General features: G+C 40.5%; 1 protein-coding gene across 1 annotated transcript in view; it reads left to right on the forward strand.

Moving 5' to 3' along the window:
• The first annotated feature begins 5,981 nt into the window (after positions 1 to 5,981).
• The window catches only part of LOC115198251 (adhesion G protein-coupled receptor A3), a 61,526-nt gene continuing 48,165 nt past the window's right edge, over positions 5,982 to 19,342 (forward strand). Inside the window, exon 1 of the mRNA XM_029760057.1 lies at positions 5,982 to 7,378. Within this exon, the coding sequence (XP_029615917.1) occupies positions 7,155 to 7,378 (224 nt within the window). The 5' untranslated portion in view covers positions 5,982 to 7,154. The remainder of the gene's footprint in view (positions 7,379 to 19,342) is intronic.

Here is a 19,342-nt window from a genome sequence, read left to right on the forward strand (position 1 = left end):
CCCGGTAAATTGGGCAACTTTTGCAAATGTTTTGTTGTCTGAGTGAGGGAAATGCTGTAAATTAAGATGACTCATTGAGGATTGTAATAAATAGGTCTGGTCTACAATGTTGATGTCATACAAGCAAGCCAAAAACCTGTGAGTCCAAATGTGCACTCCAAATCATAATTAATGTAATATACAGTGTCATCGTTTATAATCACTATGTTTGATGTACAGTTACAAGATGACATGTCCCGAGTGGCGCAGCAGTCTAAGGCACTGCATATCAGTGCTAGAGATGTCACCACAGACCTGGTTCGAGTCCAGGCTGTTTCTGAACTGGTTGTGATTGGGAGTCCCATAGCGCCGCGCACAATTGGCCCAGTGTCATCCGGGTTAGGGTTTGGCCGGGGTAGGCCATCAATGTAAATAAGAATTTGTTCTTAACTGACTTGCCTAGTTAAATAAAACATACATATATATATAAAATACCCTGGGATGTTTGGAACAGAATGAGCCTATGTTTGTTTATTGTGGAGAAAATTTGCCGCAGCACACACACCTGAATGCACTCATGACTCCTTTCTATGAGCACCTAAATTACAGTCTGTTTCTCTGAATTTACTTGTGAAACCCTAACACTGTACGATCGTATTTTAGAACTTAGCTAGTCATGTTGACAATAGAACAAGCTTTCAAATCATGCCCACCCGACCCAGATTGCGATTTATAATGGACCGTTTTTGGACTGAGTAAACAACAAACGTAATTGTGTAATGGCGGGGATGCAGGGTAGTGTACCAAGCGAATCAACTACAAGTGTGCTTCTTCTAGTTCCTCAAAGGCACAGCTAGGATAGCTGAAGACTTAGTTGAACACTGTTCTTTTAGTCATAAAAGGACATTGAAATTGCTTAGGAACTGTGCACACTTTGGAGAGGTGTGTGTCCACTTGGAGACACCAGTTAATCCTCTCACACAAACTCTTGTAATATTTTGGTCTTATGTTGTACCTACCCCACATTTTCCAGGAATAATCTTATCATGTTACTGAATGCATCCAGAGTATTGTCAGATTTCGTGATCAACAAATGGGGTTTAAAGTACAGAAAATGTAAAATGCACATAAAATCAACAGTGGATTCAGTCTTGTGTCAGGCAGGTGAACTGTTGTGTTACACGCCTTTTTGAACCTCAAATACGCTACACGTTTTAAATGTCCTTCATTGCAGGAAAGTTCTCCTGCAACAAGGTGATGAAATTAACATCCTACATCTGCTGCTCATACAAAACTTCATTCATGTTTCAATTATTAGGCTAATATCAAGACATGACGCACTGGCTGAGGGAAACAGTCAGTCCCGTTTTGCATTGGCCCAGGGCCAGCTCCAGGCATAAGCGACATAAGCGCTATGGGGCCCTAGTCCCAAATAAATACAACACCAGTCAAATGTTAGGACACACCTACTCTTTCATGGGTTTTTCTTTATTTTTACTATTTTCTATATTGCAGAATAATAGTGAAGACATCAAAACTATGAAATAACACATATGGAATCATGTAGTAACCTAAAAAGTGTTAAACAAATACTTTATATTTGAGATTATTCAAAGTAGCCACCGTTTGCCTTGATGACAGCTTTGCACACTCTTGGCATTCTCTTAACCAGCTTCACCTAGAATGCTTTTCCAAAAGTCTTGAAGGAGTTCCCACATATCCTGAGCACTTGTTGGCTGCTTTTCCTTCACTCTGCGGTCCAACTCATCCAAAACCATCTCAACTTGGTTGAGGTCGGGGGATTGTGGAGGCTTGGACATCTGATGCAGCACTCCATCACTCTCCTTCTTGGTCAAATAGCCCTAACACAGCCTGGAGGTGTGTTGGGTCATTGTCCTGTTGAAAAACAAATGATGTGTGCCTTGAATTCTAAATAAATCACTGACAGTGTCACCAGCAAAGCACCCTCACACCATCACACCTCTTCCTCCATGCTTCACGGTGGAAACCACAAATGCAGAGATTATGCATTCACCTACTCCGCCTCTCACAAAGACACAGCGGTTGGAACCAAAAATCGCAAATTTGGACTCCAGACCAAAGGACAGATTTTCACCGGTCCATTGCTCATGTTTCTTGGCCCAAGCAAGTCTCTTCTTATTATTGGTGTCCTTCAGTAGTGGTTTCTTTGCAGCAATTCAACCATGAAGGCCTGATTCATGCAGTCTCCTGTGAACAGTTGATGTTGAGATGTGTTTGTTACTTGAACTCTGTGAAGCATTTTTTTGGGCTGCAATTTCTGATGCTGGTAACTCTAATTAACTTATCCTCTGCAGCAGAGGAAACTCTGGGTCTTCCTTTCCTGTTGTGGTCCTCATGAGAGCCAGTTTCATCATAGCTGCACTTGAAGAAACTTTCAAAGTTCTTAAAGTTTCAAAGTTCTTAAAATGTTCCGGATTGACTGACCTTCATGTCTTAAAGAAATGATAGACTGTCGTTTCTCTTTGCTTATTTGAGCTGTTTTTGCCATATAGGGCTATCTTCTGTATACCACCTCTACCTTGCAACAACACAACTGATTGGCTCAAACGCATTAAGAAATAAAGAAATTCCACAAATTAACCTTTAACAAGGCACACCTGTTAATTTAAATGCATTCCAGATGACTACCTCATGAAGCTGGTTGAGAGAATGCCACGAGTATGCAAAGCTGTCATCAAGGCAAAGGGTTGTTACTTTGAAAAATCTAAAATCTAATATCTATTTTGATTTGTTTAACACTTTTTTGGTTACTACATGATTCCATATGTGTTATTTCATAGTTTTGATGTCTTCACTATTATTCTACATGTATAAAATTGTAAAAGTGAAGAAAAAGCCTTGAATGAGTAGGAGTGTCCAAACTTTTGACTGGTTCTGTGTATATATATATATATATTGTAACTCAGCCGGGGTCTCAACTTACTGTTGAGAGTTAGAATAGTAGAACACACAAGGCGCACGTTCGAAATTTGGTTGTGAATCAGTAATTTTTGTCTTGTTTTGTCAGTCACTGACAGTCAATCAATTAGCCATGTCAGCTAAAAAATAATGTACCAACCGGGCACGTGTCAAGGGGCCCTGACACCCCATTGTGTCACGTACTGACCAGTAAAGGGGTTATTTGTTATTTTAGTTTGGTCAGGAAGTGGCAGGGGGTGTATGTTTAGAGTGTTTCAGGGTTTGCTGGGCTATGGTATTATGTAAGAGGGGTGTTTGTTTAGAGTGTTCCGGGGTTTTTGGTCTATCTTCTAGGTTAGTGTTTTTCTATGTTCAGTCTAGTTTTCTACTTCTATGTTTAGGGTTTGTTGATTGACCTTCAATTGGAGGCAGCTGTTCCTCGTTGCCTCTGATTGAAGGTCTTATGTATAGGGGTGTTTGTGCTATGGGGATTTGTGGGTATTTGTTTCCTGTTTTGTGTCTGTGCACCTGACAGGACTGTTTAGTGTCGTTTGTTGTTTTGTATACGTGATTTGTTTTTTTTCCTTCTTTTGATTTAATAAAGAGGATGAGTATACACATTCCCGCTGCACCTTGGTCCAATCCTTACGACGCCTGTTACACATTGATTTTGTTAGGCACTCTCACGCAGGTATCATTAACATGGCATAAGTCATGGCAAAATGTGTAGAATTGCAGGAAATTAGCTTTAAAACTGCAGAAATGTCTCTCCATCCCATGGCTTAAATTGGGAGAATTGCAGGAAATTAGCTTTAAAACTGCAGAAATGTCTCTCCATCCCATGGCTTAAATTGGGAGAATTGCAGGAAATTAGCTTAAAAATTAATACATTTTCTCTCCCTGCCCGATGGCTAAATTTGTAGAACGGCAGAAAACTTTATTTAAATCTGCAAAAATAATTATCTAGCCCATTACAAAATGAGTAGAATTGCATGAAATTTGTTATAAAATTGCAAAATTCTCTCCGCCCCACGGCAAAATGCGTAGAACTGCAAAAAGCATGCTTAAAACGGATCTATTGTCTCTCAACCCAATGGCCAAATGTGTTGAATTGCAGTAAATTAACTTTAACCATGCTTGGTGGGGAGGCTCCCCAAACAAATCTAGCTTAGGGCCCCCAAAAGCTAAAGCCGGCCCTGCTGTAGCCTATAGGTTGTCAGCAGTTGTGTAGGCTACTTCTTGCACTTGGCCAGAGAATCTCATCTCGGGGACGCGCATTACCTTTCCTAAATCTTATTACTGAACCTAGCTATCAACAAACGCATGAAGAAATGATCACGTGGACAGTTTGACTACCGCCGGCGCCAGACAAACTATTGTTACGTACCCTCGATTTGATAAGGGAATGTTGCCGCGCCCCATGCAAAGTTCGGGAACATGGTTTCATCGTTCTATGCAAACAATTCCATTCAGGGCTGTTGGTTCTATTTGCCTACATGTAAAAAAGTCAATTCTCTTGTGAAATATTGAATAGTCAAGCAAGTAAGAATTGGTACGTAGACTCGGAGCTCTTCACTCGTGCTTGTTCACGATCGATGACGTGAGCTAGCACTGGACAAATTCTATTTGTAGGCTACAATAAAGATGTAGCCTAGTAAAAAATGGATAGTGGTTAGATGAGGCTAATGTAGGCATATGTATCTGGGAACCTGCACATTGCTCGTTAATCACTTGTTACCTGTCCTGCACCCTGACTGAATTCGATTTTTTAAATAATATTTTCATAAATGCATGAAGTTATATTTTACATCACAAATGTGCTCATATGAGTTAATTGATTAAAAAAATAACCCAGAGAATGAAATGACATCTTGAATTTTTGGCATGTGACTAGTCCTGTGCGCTTTATTGGGAGATTACGATCTACTAATCAAATTACCAGTCAATGCTAGCCATTACAGACGTACATTGGACTATAGTGACAATTTGCATAGTTTATGTGTAATATAATAGGGATCAATCCTGCATCTGAAAAAATATCTTAATTTAGTCATTTTACATTAGTCATATAACATAACTTCATGGATTTGGTGTATTATGTTACCTTATTTTGGTCTCTTTTTAGTCAATATTGAAGGTCACCCAAAATAAACCGCCCCTCTAAATAACTTTCATTGTGTCATCCTAAAGTAATCCTTGTTTTTTCTTCATGAAGAAGGACGTATGTTTGCACACAGCCTTCTTTTAGTGGACGTCAAAGCCCTGTGCGATCCTGAAATGAAGACTAATGGAAGTAAAAGCTGTGCAGCCCCTGGGTATGAAGTTTCCTGAGATGACTGAGAGGTTACGCTGCTTGTCTGTCAGTCACTCTTCTAAAACCAAGCTGCTCAATTGACCTGAACATAGCAAATATGAGGAAAGACAGACGGACGGACGGACGGACAGCGTCTGGCAACCCAACTCTGCTAAAATGTATTCATTTAGTTTCTATGGGCCCTTACATGTCAATAGTGTTATACAAGGGTATTGTAGTACTGCATATTTGAATTATTGTATGGTCTCTTCCTGTCTGACTGACTCTGGCTTTTCATGGCGATTGCCCATTACAAAGCTAGCCTGAACTTGTTTGAGAAGTGAAAAGAGGGCTTTGTGTGAAGGCACCTAGAAAGAGAGGAGATACAACGCTGGATGCACTAAAAGAGAGAAGGGTGCATTGCAAAGGGCTACTTTTATCACATTTGAAAAATAAATCATTGTTTAATTTTCTTGGCCACCTTGTTATCAAAGTAGACATGTGTAGCTAGGTAGATATGTGTGGTTATGCCATTATTACACTAGTAACAACAATGTAGTATTGTTATATTGTTACATACCATTAAAAAAATGCTGTTACAATGTTGTTACAGTATTTATTGCAGTATTACTAGTATAGTATGTGTTACCAAATACATTTTATCCAAGTCATCTGCCAACAAATCTGGTCGACAACAGTATGTAAATACTAACTGGGCTACATTTCCAAATCAACAAGTTTGCTCAGTCTCAGGAACGCGCAAAAGTTCATTGACCAATACTGGACAATATTTTCCATGAAATGTAAGAACATTTCCGACCTATCAACTGCATCAAGAGAGGTTGTGTGCTGTATAACTGCTGATGTACGTGCATCATTGTGCTTTTACTAGACAGTATCGTCTTATTTATTTCGTATTTGAAGGTAGATCAAACCTGAACCTGCACAGAGAGAATCGGAGAAAAAGGCGGTCTATATGGAGTGACGTCAGTGGGTGGAATTGCAACATGGAGCCAAGGGCAGGACTGTGGGAGAAGACTTCTCAATGGAAAGAAAGCCAATGAATACTTTCACAGAGAGACGTGGACGCTCCAATTGAAAGTCAAGGACAGCAATTCTGGATATTTACTCAGACTTGGAAGGGATCCACTTTAACTCATATTTAAACACAAGATTACTGACTAACTCGGAGTGGGATTATGTTTCTTGCTTTCGTATTTTTTTTTTAGATGTCCCATGATTTCATTTTGCACCAACAACTGGAGTCGATGGGCGCCACTGAAGTGAAAAGTTGCATACAGCTGTTTTAGTTAGTTGCAACGCTATTTAAGTGTTCCAGTCTACGTGTCTCGGGATGAGTTCTCTTAAGGAGAAAGTTTTTAAAGCTAAGGCGTGATCAAATTTCATGAAATTAGAGTGTGTTATCTTGGGATGACTGCAGCTGTCTCTTGGTGGAGTAGGCAAATTCTCAATTAGATCCGCGCTATTGGCAACAAAGAAACATATTTTCTCAATCGCTGAAGTTTCATTGTGTAACCCTGAAAAATCGTTACAATTACAAGTGAACAGTTGTTTTTTCTCTTTTTTCGGGAAGGCTGCAAAGACCATAATGACGATATGAAATTGTGAATCGTGTCGTTTGGCAAACAAAGGATGTACAGACTCTCTCTCGGATTGATTGACGCTGAACACATACATCGAAACCTTTGCAAGAAATGGAGGAGGGTATCCAAATCCACATTATAGTGGACAATATGTTTGCAACATGACTAAAACTGTACGGGTATTCTGAGGGACGTTTTGGCTCACCCTGTTTCCAGAAAGAACCAGGCCATTTTATAGTACACACACAGTACCCTGCCTCCTGCGCTACTTGATATTAATATATTATTTTCTTTGCCAATGCTACAGTAGCCTAATTATCTTGGAATATATTTTGAAAATGAGGGTATGTGCGGTTTCTTTGTTGAAACTGTTATTTGTTTTGCTACTCGGGGGCGATGGCTCTGCGGTATCATCTGACTGTAAATCATATGATGAACGTTCAAAAAGCGCAGGGAAAAGCACACCGTCAGTGGCCACGGCGGATAGGAAAGTGGTCTGCAGCAATATGGAACTCCGTCAGGTGTTACCCCCGGACTCCTTTCCCAACAGAACAGTCACTTTGTAAGTATAAATCAATAAGGCCTGTCTGGCATCAACAAAATAATGACGATGCTGTCCACTGGTTTGGAACAGCTTGGGCATACAGAAAGAACCATGCTGCCAAATAGTTGCCTTGTTTATTACCTGCGATTTATTCTGTCTGTCGGCCTGTGTTTTGAGAAAGTTATTCAACTTTCAGCCTAACACAATATTTATTTGTACTTTTACTTATGACTATTGATAAGTGATGGTCTAACTGAGGTCATGCATTATTCTTCCAATAGGCTATAGCCAACTATATATTTTTGGTTCTAGTCTGACCTTGTTGGGGTTAATCACTCAAATCTGCTGATGATTTCAACTACTGACATACAGATACTGTCCATTACAGCTCAAATATAGTTACCATGTCCATAACAAAGGACTTGTGTCAAAGATGCTGAGGTCACTATTTGTAGCTGTACTGCCACCTCCACATCCGTCCAATGTCAGCTGCATACAATAATAGTATCCTTTACATATAAATTGTATGTAACAGATGTCATTGGCATGTCACACTATATTCTAGTCCTGTATGATGGAAATGTCTTAGACCAAAATACCTTTTCATAATTGTAAATGCAGTATATAATTGTACTGCATCCAAAGGGTATTTATGTAGGCTTATTAAGTCGTCTAGGAACAGTTCCTGCATGTATTATGATGCCATTTTTTACATTTTTGTTCCTTTTTGGACGAAGGCACAGGTTTTTTTCGGCTGTCCGGTCGCACACGTTGTTTTCTCTCTTGTGGCAAGCCAACGTCGGTAGCCAGAGTCTACGCCCTCTCGTTGGCGATTGGTCAAAAGTAGGGCTTCTTCAATGAAGTGCCTGTGGTCATTCATTGAGAGACAACTTGTCCTCATGCAAATTCTTTCACTTTAGAAACACCACCAAACATCATAGTCAGATGCAAAATTGCGCAACTAATATCTCCTCTGCAAAAGCGTCAAAATTAATGACAGATTTCTTATCTTAGAGTAATTCTGACTATTTTGAGGAAATGAAAAAATGGCTACGCTGTCTTAAAATGGACAAACAGCACCATTGATGGTTTTTTTCAAATTTTTCAAGCGAAGGTCTTTTACGGGAGTATGCTAGCACTTCAGCCAAACTTTATCATGCTGACACCTTAAGCCAGGGGCGGACTGGGACAATTTGTTTTCCTCGAGGCCCCATTAGCTAGATAATAATAATTTTGTGCCCCCCCAAAAAAGTGTTAGACAGACCCACTCGGATGAAATTGGACCAGTCCACCTGGAATTTGCCCGTAATGCCAGATGGCCAGTCCGCCCCTGGGCTAAGCAAAAACATGCAGTGAGAGTTATTGTTGAACATATCTAATGTGTGGTTGGTAACAGTTTTGTAACTCAGTTCATTGCCACAACATATGCGATACATGCAGTTGTTTGTGTAATGCAACCACACTGTGCATACCATTAAACCACCGCAACCTATTTCACATGCAGTCGCCCCGATGGAGACAAGACTGAAGCAGTGTTTTTGAGTGTACACAAGCCAAGAACATCAGTTCCTTACACCAGTACTCAACCAATGCCTTGGAATGGCCTATAAGATGGAAACAGCACAAACTTTGCATCTGCACTGTTCTTCATTCTTCAAGGAAATGTGTTTTTGTTACATTTTTTGAGGAAATTGTTAAAAGTAGTCCTTGTGCATAGACTGTTGCTTTTCCCGCATACTTTTTAAGTTCTTCCAAAGAAGCTTGTCTTTCCTCAAGGATTCTTTTGCTACTTTGACTTGGCCTGACGTTGGTTAAGTAAGTGACTGATTGAGATATTATTACCTCCGTCATGGTATGTGATATTTCTGTATGCGTTAAAATAGGCTGAACTGCTTGGAGGGCCATCATTTTGTTCGGCCTGACAGTGATTGATTGGGAAGGGAAACATATTCCTCATGTCTTCAGCTTTGAACCAAGCTCCATGATTCAAGGTCTGAAATATGGCCACCACAGAACAAGAGGGCTAATTAAGTTCTCAGGCATTCCTATGGGTTTCCCACTAAACTTCCCATGGGTCTCTCAATGTTTTTGTCAACAGATTTCAGGAATAATGATGGGTAGGTCTTCAGGGTTTCAAGGTCTCCGTCAAATCGACTCGCTGCAACTCTGTCCAAATTAGTGACCATGAAACTGTGCTCTTCTTTTAACCGCTACATTTGGGGGGTGTTTATTTACGGCCTGTAAAATCGCCAGGCCTCTCCCGGAGATGTGGTGGTCTATGGGCTGGTTTACAACATCTCTCGGTGTCCTGCCCATGGGTTGACAGCGGTCTGGACTAGTGAATTTTTCATATAGTTATGTATCAGGATTAGAGGTCGATCGATTATTTGGCATGGCCGATTAATTAGGGACAATTTCAAGTTTTCATAACAATCGGTAATCAGCCTTTTTGGATGCTGATTATGGCAGATTACATTGCAATCCATGAGGAAATTGTGTGGCTTATTGTTACGCGAGTGCCACGTCAAAAGGACCTTGTGGCTGCAAGGAGCCATGGTAAGTTGCTAGCTAGCATTAAACCTATCTTATAAAAAACAATCAATCTTCACATAATCACTAGTTAACCTAGTAATATTTTTTTTATTTTTTTTTATTTCACCTTTATTTAACCAGGTAGGCAAGTTGAGAACAAGTTCTCATTTACAATTGCGACCTGGCCAAGATAAAGCAAAGCAGTTCGACAACATACAAAAACACAGAGTTACACATGGAGTAAAACAACATACAATCAATGATGCAGTAGAAAAAATAAGACTATATACAATGTGAGCAAATGATGTGAGATAAGGGAGGTAAAGGCAAAAAAATGCCATGGTGTCAAAGTAAATAAAGTATGGCAAGAAAAACACTGGAATGGTAGATTTGTAGTTTGAAGAAAGTTAAAAGTTAAAATATAAATAATATGGTGCAAAGGAGCAAAATAAATAAATACAGTAGGGGAAGAGGTAGTAGTTTGGGCTAAATTAAAGATGGGCTATGTACAGGTGCAGAGATCTGTGAGCTGCTCTGACAGCTGGTGCTTAAAGCTAGTGAGGGAGATAAGTGTTTCCAGTTTTAGAGATTTTTGTAGTTCGTTCCAGTCATTGGCAGCTGAGAACTGGAAGGAGAGACGACCAAAGGAGGAGTTGGCTTTAGGGGTGACCAGAGAGATATACCTGCTGGAGCGCGTGCTACAGGTGGGTGCTGCTATGGTGACCAGTGAGCGGAGATAAGGGGGGACTTTACCTAGCAGGGTCTTGTAGATGACCTGGAGCCAATGTGTTTGGCGACGATTAAGAAGTGAAGGCCAGCCAACGAGAGCATACAGGTCGCAGTGGTGGGTTGTATATGGGGCTTTGGTGACAAAACGGATGGCACTGTGATAGACTGCATCCAGCTTGTTGAGTAGGGTATTGGAGGCTATTTTGTAAATGACATCGCCGAAGTCGAGGATTGGTAGGATGGTCAGTTTTACGAGGGTATGTTTGGCAGCATGAATGAAGGATGCTTTGTTGCGAAATAGGAAGCCAATTCTAGATTTCACTTTGGATTGGAGATGATTGATGTGAGTCTGGAAGGAGAGTTTACAGTCTAACCAGACACCTAGGTATTTGTAGTTGTCCACAAATTCTAAGTTAGAACCGTCCAGAGAAGTTATGCTGGATGGGCGGGCGGGTGCAGGCAGCGATCGGTTGAAGAGCATGCATTTAGTTTTACTTGTGTTTAGGAGCAGTTGGAGACCACGGAAGGAGAGTTGAATGGCATTGAAGCTCGTCTGGAGGGTTGTTAACACAGTGTCCAAAGAAGGGCCAGAAGTATACAGAATGGTGTCGTCTGCGTAGAGGTGGATCAGAGATTCACCAGCAGCAAGAGCGACATCATTTATGTATACAAAGAAAAGAGTTGGCCCAAGAATTGAACCCTGTGGTACCCCCATAGAGACTGCCAGAGATCCAGACAGTAGGCCCTCCGATTTGACACACTGAACTCTGTCAGAGAAGTAGTTGGTGAACCAGGCGACGCAATCGTTTGAGAAACCAAGGTACTAAGTCTGCCGATGAGGATGTGGTGATTAACAGAGTCAAAAGCTTTATATATCATCAACCATGTGTAGTTAACTAGCTTGTCCTGCGTTGCATATAATCAATGCGGTGCCTGTTAATTTATCATCGAATCACAGCCTACTTCAACTTTGCCAAACAGGTGATGATTTAACAAAAGCACATTGGTGAAAAAAGCACATTTGTTGCATAAATATACCTAACCATAAACATCAATGCCTTTCTTAAAATCAATACACAGAAGTATTTTTTTTTTAAACCTGCATATTTAGTTAAAATAAATGCATGTTAGCAGGCAATATTAACTAGGGAAATTGTCACTTCTCTTTAGTGCAAGCAGAGTCAGGGTATATGCAACAGTTTAGGCCGCCTGGCTCGGTGCGAACTGTGTTTCTTCCTAACAAAGATCGTAATTAATTTGCCAGAATTTTACATAATTATGACATAACATTGAAGGTTGCGCACTGTAACAGCAATATTTAGACTTAGGGTTGCCACCCATTCGACAAAATACGGAATGGTTCCATATTTCACTGAAAGAATAAACGTTTTGTTTTTGAAATTATAGTTTCCGGATTTGACCATATTAATGACCTAAGGCTCGTATTTCTGTGTGTTTATTATAATTAAGTCTGTGATTTGATATTTCATAGAGCAGTCTGACTGAGCGGGGATAGGCAGCAGCAGACTCGTAAGCATTAATTCAAACAGCACTTTGCTGTGTTTGCGAGCAGCTCTTAGCAATACTTGAAGCACAGCACTGTTTATGACTTCAAGCCTATCAACTCCCGAGATTAGGCTGGCAATACTATAGTGCCTATAAGAACATCCAACAGTCAAGGGTCTATGAAATACAAATGGTATAGAGAGAAATAGTTGATGCGTCATAATTCCTATAATAACTACAACCTAAAACTTCTTAACTGGGAATATTGAAGAACTGCAAATATTGAACCACCAGCATTCATGTTAGCTTTTTTACATGGCACATATTGCACTTTTACTTTCTTCTGCAACACTGTTTTTGCATTATTTAAACCAAATTGAACATGTTTCATTATTTATTTGAGACTAAATAGATTTTATTTATGTATTATATTAAGTTATTATTTATTCAGTATTGTTGTAATTGTCATTATTACAAATATATATAAAAATCGTCCGATTAATCGGTATCGGATTTTTTTGGTCCTCCAATAATCGGTATCGGCGTTGAAAAATCATAATCGATCGACTTCTAATCAAGATAGTCTTTTTGAAGATGTGTAGTTTTGATGGTATCACTATTATTTTTGCTCTAGTTGGCTGTACCTGCACCAAAACCAGTTTTTTCCTTGTTCTCCATCTTCTTTTTAAATAGGGAGAAAATTTGCTTTCAGCACTTTTATTTCTATGACTGATCAAAATTTGTTTTCTTATGGCTCTTTCTTGTCCCTCTGCAGCAGAAATATGGTGAGCAATATGTTTCAAACATTGAATCGCAATGAAATCACAGAATCGAATCACAATATATATATACATTGCCTTCAGAAAGTATTTAGACCCCTGTTTTTTTCAACATTTTGTTACGTTAAAATTGATAAAATAAAAATCCTCAGCAATCTACACACAATACCCCATAAGGACGAAGCGAAAACAGGTTTATTGAAATGTTTGCAAAAACAAAAATACAGAAATACCTTATTTACATAAGTATTCAGACCCTTTGCTATGAGACTCGAAATTAATCTCAGGTGAATCCTGTTTCTATTGATTATCCTTCAGATGTTTCTACAACTTGAGTGGAGTCCACCTGTGGTAAATTCAATTGATTGGACATGATTGGAAAGGCACACACCTGTCTCTATAAGGTCCCACAGTTGACAGCGCATGTCAGAACAAAAACCAAGCCATGAGGTCGAAGGAATTGTCTGTAGAGCTCCAAAACAGGATTGTGTCGAGGCACAGAAAAATGTTTGTAGCATTGAAGGTCCCCAAGAACACCATGGCCTCCATCATTCTTAAATGGAAGAAGTTTGGAACCAGCAAGACTCTTCCTAGAGCTGGCCACCCGGAAAAACTGAGCAATCTAGGGAGAAGGGCCTTGGTCAGGGAGGTGACCAAGAATCCAGTGGTCACTCTGACAGAGCTCTAGAATTCCTTTGTGGAGATGGGAGAATCTTCCAGAAGGACAACCATCTCTGCAGCACTCCATCAATCAGGCCTTTATGGTAGAGTGGCCAGATGGAAGCCACTCCTCGGTAAAAGGCACATGACAGCCCGCTTGGAGTTTGCCAAAAGGCACCTAAAGGACTCAGACCATGAGAAACAAGATTCCCCGGTCTGATGAAACCAAGATTGAACTCTTTGGCCTGAATGCCAAGCATCATGTCTGGAGGAAACCTGGCACCATCCCGACGGTGAAGCATGGTGGTGGCAGCATCATGCTGTGGGGATGTTTTTCAGCGGCAGAGACTGGGAGACTAGTCAGCATCGAGGGAAAGATGAACAGAGCAAAGTACAGCGACCCTTGAGGAAAACCTGCTCTAGAGCGCTCAGGACCTCAGACCGGGGGTGAAGGTTCACCTTCCAACAGGACAACGACCCTAAGCACACAGCCAAGACAACGCAGGAGTGGCTTTGGGACAAGTCTCTCTTGAATGTCCATGAGTGGCCCAGCCAGACCCCGGACTTGAACCCAATTGAACATCTCTGGAGTGACCTGAAAATAGCTGTGCAGCAATGCTCCTGATCCAACCTGACAGAGCTTGAGAGGATCTGCAGAGAAAGATGGGAGAAACTCCCCAAATACAGGTGTGCCAAACTTTTAGCATCATACCGAAGTAAACTTGAGGCTGTAATCGCTGCCAAAGGTGCTTCAACAAAGTACTGAGTAAAGGGTCTGAATAATTATGTAAATGTGATATTTTCGTTTCTATTTTTAAAACATTTGCAACAATGTCAAAAAAACTGTTTTGTTTTGTCATTATGGGGTATTGTGTGTAGATTGAGTAAAGAAAACAATTGAATACATTTTAGAATAAGGCTGTAAAGTAACAAAATGTGTAAAACGTCAAGGGGTCTGAATACTTTCCGAATGCACTGTAGATTCGTGAGAATCACAATATATATTGTATCAGCACTTGAGTGTCTTGATAATATTGTATCATGAGGTTCTTGGCAATTCCTAGACCTAGTCTGGACACAGTGGGACTGGACTGGCCCGATCACAGTCAGGGTCCCTGCTGCTCTGCCTGACCTTCCCTGACCCTGAAAATCAATCACTTCCCCCTACCTGGACACTGTAGGTCCCAGACCTTTCTGCTCTGTGAGAGCAACAAGTTCACTCTGCCCTCCAGGGCCTAAAAGCTGAAAGCGCCACAAACAAAGTTGATATTGTAGGAAATTCAACCTTAATCTAAAACATTTGGATAGTATTTTGTTTGTTGATCAATTGACTGCCAGTAAGAGAGTTCTTTAACTTCTCGTTGAGCACACCCCAGAAAATGATAGTTTTTTTGTGGCCTTTTCAACTTTTCCCCAGTGAATTTACTATGTCAAGATGTCCTATGACAGACAAACCATTGTGGGTAAATACATTTTTCTGTCGGTTTTAGTGTTAGATCACCACCATTATCTCAGGGCAATCTTTCTTTTATCTAGAGTTACTTCTGACTTGTGAAAATAATGGACGTTTCTGGACAGAGTTCACACAATCTTATCTAGCCTTAACTCCTAAACCACAGGTCTGGGGTCTGACAAACCATCATAGCATGTTCTAAATGTGTTAATTTGGGGTATCGTTGCCATGGGGTCCCTTTCCAGACTTGTTATTTGGGACATTTTAAATAGTCTATTGACACGCCTTCTTCTCTGCAAATTAAAGACCTGGTCTGATTCAGTGATTCAACTTGTGTAATTAGAGCCCATTAATCATAATCGACCTTCCCTCTCTTTGACCCACACACTTCCTGTTTCCTGTCTGGAGTGAAACTGAGCACTTCTCTGATTGAAACAAAGTAACTAAGGCAAGTTGGACATTTTCTTGAATCATCAACAAAAATCTTCTAGACATTTTGGTCGGTGTAACTAAATCCCTCCAATTTTAGAACAATATTTGTTGGGCATCGTTTGAAATTCAAATCGTTGGATGAGTTTGATTGGCTTAATTCAAGCTCCTTTGTGCTTCTAGGGAAAGTATTTGGCGACCCTGTTGTGGAATGCATCCAGTTCTCCAGCGTGGTTCTCTCTGGGTTCAGGCTGCTGAATGCATGTCTGTGAAGAAAGGATGAGTGCTGCATTCCCAGCATTTTCACTCCAACTGATACTGCATGCCAAAGTAATCCAAGAGGAAATGACAAATGCGTTGACACAACCAGCTCTGTCAGAAAAGACTTATGCAACATCAACCCTGGTGCGTTTATAACCTTTGCCCCTTTCTTCCGCAGTGGGCTAATTTCAGGTGTGTCGTGTGAAGAGTACATGTGTGCAACTGCATGTGTGTGAGGCTCAACCTGTTCTGGTTTCACCCTATATTAGCACAGCCTCTGTTGAACCATATTCTTGGTGTACAGCGACAGTAGAGCTCGTATTTCTTCGAGAGACTTGTTGAGTGTCATTTGGATCCTTCCCAGCAGGCACCTGGGCTTGACTATGTGGCCCAGCGCACACCCTGGAGTCCACCTCCACCAAGGAGTGTGGGATTGATGTCAGGAAGAGACAGGGATTTCCTCGTACTGCATGAAAAGCAGTGTAATTTGACGACACAGTCAGGAGCACTAATTGCACGGTTCGTGGCAGGGAATCATGGGGGACGGCCCAGTATGCATCCAGTTTCCTGAAGACTTGACCTGCAGTGAATGCCGTTGGACCATGTTTTTAGAATGGAGTAGCTTACTCAGAATAGTTTGACTTGAGACTTGATGTAAAATACATTTATATTACAATGTAAAACATATGACAAAGACAAGTGCTGTGACAATACCAGTATCGCAAATTTTTTTCATGTAAAAAATGAAAACATGAACGAGACCAAACTCTTCGGTCCTTTTAAAAACCTGCTGGATGTAAAATATTGTGTGCTATAGCTTGGAAAATAAGTAAATGTGACTCTGGATGACAACATGTTTGTTTCCCACATTAGGGCTGTTTTCCTAAAGAAGTTAAATCCGGGAGTACACTGTCATGCATGTCCGGTGGCTAGAAAGGTTTGTTTTGCTTTTCAGGCAAGCATTTGGGTTAAAGCAACGCTCCCCATGTTTTCCTTTGCTGTTGTGTGATGTTTGGAGAAGATAACGAAATCCCAAAGGCCATTCAGTGACTGGCGGTTGAGTGTTCACAGCCAGGCAGCTCGCGGTCTCTCATTACGCACTCAGACCTGTTGAGCATTTGGTTTGCCAGACCATACTTGGGTCTCAAGTTGATTTCAAGGCTAGGCTATACATTTGTCTTATGTATGTGCATCTGCATTTCCGTATAAGGACATGGGCCTTCCTGTTCGTCTATCTGGAAGGTCCAGTTGTTGCTTTCACTTGGCTGTCAGTCCAGTATTTGGATGTTGGCACCGTGTATACCATGCACCTAAAGGAGTTGTAAGGTGACCGTTTTCTATACGTTCTTATACCGTGGCTTACTGGAAGGGGATATTTTCAGGCTTATAGCTATGGGAGAGTGACACAGCATAGTCGGTGCTTGAATGACAAGTGTCCTTTTCAGCTCTGCCCTAACAACAGTTAATTCTTTCAAAGACGAGGCCTTTGTCTTCCAAATGGGAGACAGTGTTCAGGCCTTAATTTTGCGGAAGACGATTGATTCTATGGTCATAACTTAATTAAGGAATAATCAATAGCAAATTTCAAATAGTATCCTTATGGTCTCCAAAGCTACATATGACCCTTATGTCTGTATTAGTTACTTTTGATGAATGTTCATAGTTTTCCCGTTCACTAAGCTCACATTTTTTCCTTAACCACAACTGAATGGATCTATATCACTTGAATGACAGAAATATTGGAATAAAGTAGACTAATGCAATTGAAGGCATGCATCAAATTGTTGCTTACTGAAACTCCCAAAGTCATCCAATCGTTGTAATTAATTCTAAGCAATAGCCTACCCGCGTGTGGTCAATGCCACCGCGCTACTTTGAGACAAGCGTGGGGACATGTCTTGATAAATCAATCAATGTCAGCTTTTTGTTTTCACTGAATGTTAGCCTAGTTGAGGCAAGTGCTGCTCATGATCATCTTGTCTAGTTGGCCCATTTATTAGAACCTCTTGCCAGCATGTTATGTAGTTTAACAAATGGATTATTATTTGACATTTTTTGCTCTTCACTCGCAGTGGCTTAGTAGCGTAGGCCTACTCCCAACCAAAAGCCTGTGACTTCACTGACTTGTCTCGGTCAATGTGACTCTGTTTCACTGAATCCCCATCTGTATAGGCTATTTAGTTAATTGGTTTCTGTCTGGGCAAATAAGTGGAGGTGGTATAGCTCATCTATCAATGATCACATGCAATAATGTAGCCTGAATGAAGTGTAGGCTTCTTATTTTGCTCGATTGCTCCAAAAGCCAGCGGAGGTTGTGATATATGAACACGAGACTTGCATGTTTTTTGAAAATAGGATTGCTTTTATTTTCTATCGATATCATGATGAAGATGCTCTCAATGTAAGACCCTATGCTTGCTCACTTACAAAGTGGAGTGAGGGTAGGAAAGAGATTACACGTGGATCAAAAAAGCTTGGGCTCTGTTTCAAAATATATTTCAACACTTTATTTTATATGACAGCAGTTCCACACGTTCCCATGACACAAGCTCTATTTTTTATTTGGTTATATTCTTACTACAAAATATGTGTGTTGACTGTGTTCAGGGTAGGTGTGTCTTGTCTATTTTAATGAACAAAATAATGAACTATTGATTTCATTCATTTGGACGTAACAAACTCAATATTCCATTCTATTGTTTTGAAAATACATTTTTATCAGTCTTATGTTTCTTAGGACCTGCCTAGACGAATGAATAATGGATTTGTTTTTGACAGAGTATATTCAATGGATTTATTATAATAGACGCCCACCCACATCTGCTTACTACTACTACCACTCAATGCCGGCATGTACACTGGAGGTGTAACAAGGCATATGCAGGTAAGAATGTGGCAAAAATGTGCCTGTTTGTAAGGGGGTCATTGCCTGAAAATATTTGATATCTATTTTTTTATGCAGTCAAACTTCTTACCCCTGTGTTTCTAAAGGGTTATGTCTCGCGTGTTGAGAGAGCACCAGTTGACTTTGATTGCCTTTGAGGGGTTTGTATAGCGGTTGGCTTTTCTTCTCAATCCCTGGTTAACGTTGTGCTAATAACCTAAGGCTGGTGCATTTCAAAGGCTGGATTTTGTCATGCAAAAAAGAGTGCAAACTTAGCTTCAAGACTGAGAGGCCCCTTCTGGGAAAGAATAACTGTAATATAGATTGTGTTTTTGTCTTTGAATTATTTGCTTCACTCCAAGAGCATGCAAAGAACAGAATTATCACAATGGATTTGGTGAAATGTTAGTTAACAATGGAGATGGTTGGGTTTGACGGCAAAGCTTGTGTGATTATAGGCTACAATTCATGTGATTTTTTAGTCCCTAGTACATTAGTGCATATTACATGAGATTTGTCTGGATCCCACTCTTTTGTTCCTGGCTCTTACTCAAGGCGGTTTTATCTTTGCGTCAAGATAAGGGTGGTTCCCCTCCTCTGCCCCTGAGCCCTGAGGAATTTACTAGTGCAGACGCTCAGGAAGCTAGTAGTCAAGTATGAGATGGAGACAACCTACAGGTGGTGCTGATTTCAGATGCTAAGTACGCTTCTAGTGTGACACTCCAAATGCAGACGCTTCGAATGCAGAC

This window comes from Salmo trutta, chromosome 8 (assembly GCF_901001165.1).
Source record: "Salmo trutta chromosome 8, fSalTru1.1, whole genome shotgun sequence".
Lineage (NCBI taxonomy): Eukaryota > Metazoa > Chordata > Actinopteri > Salmoniformes > Salmonidae > Salmo > Salmo trutta.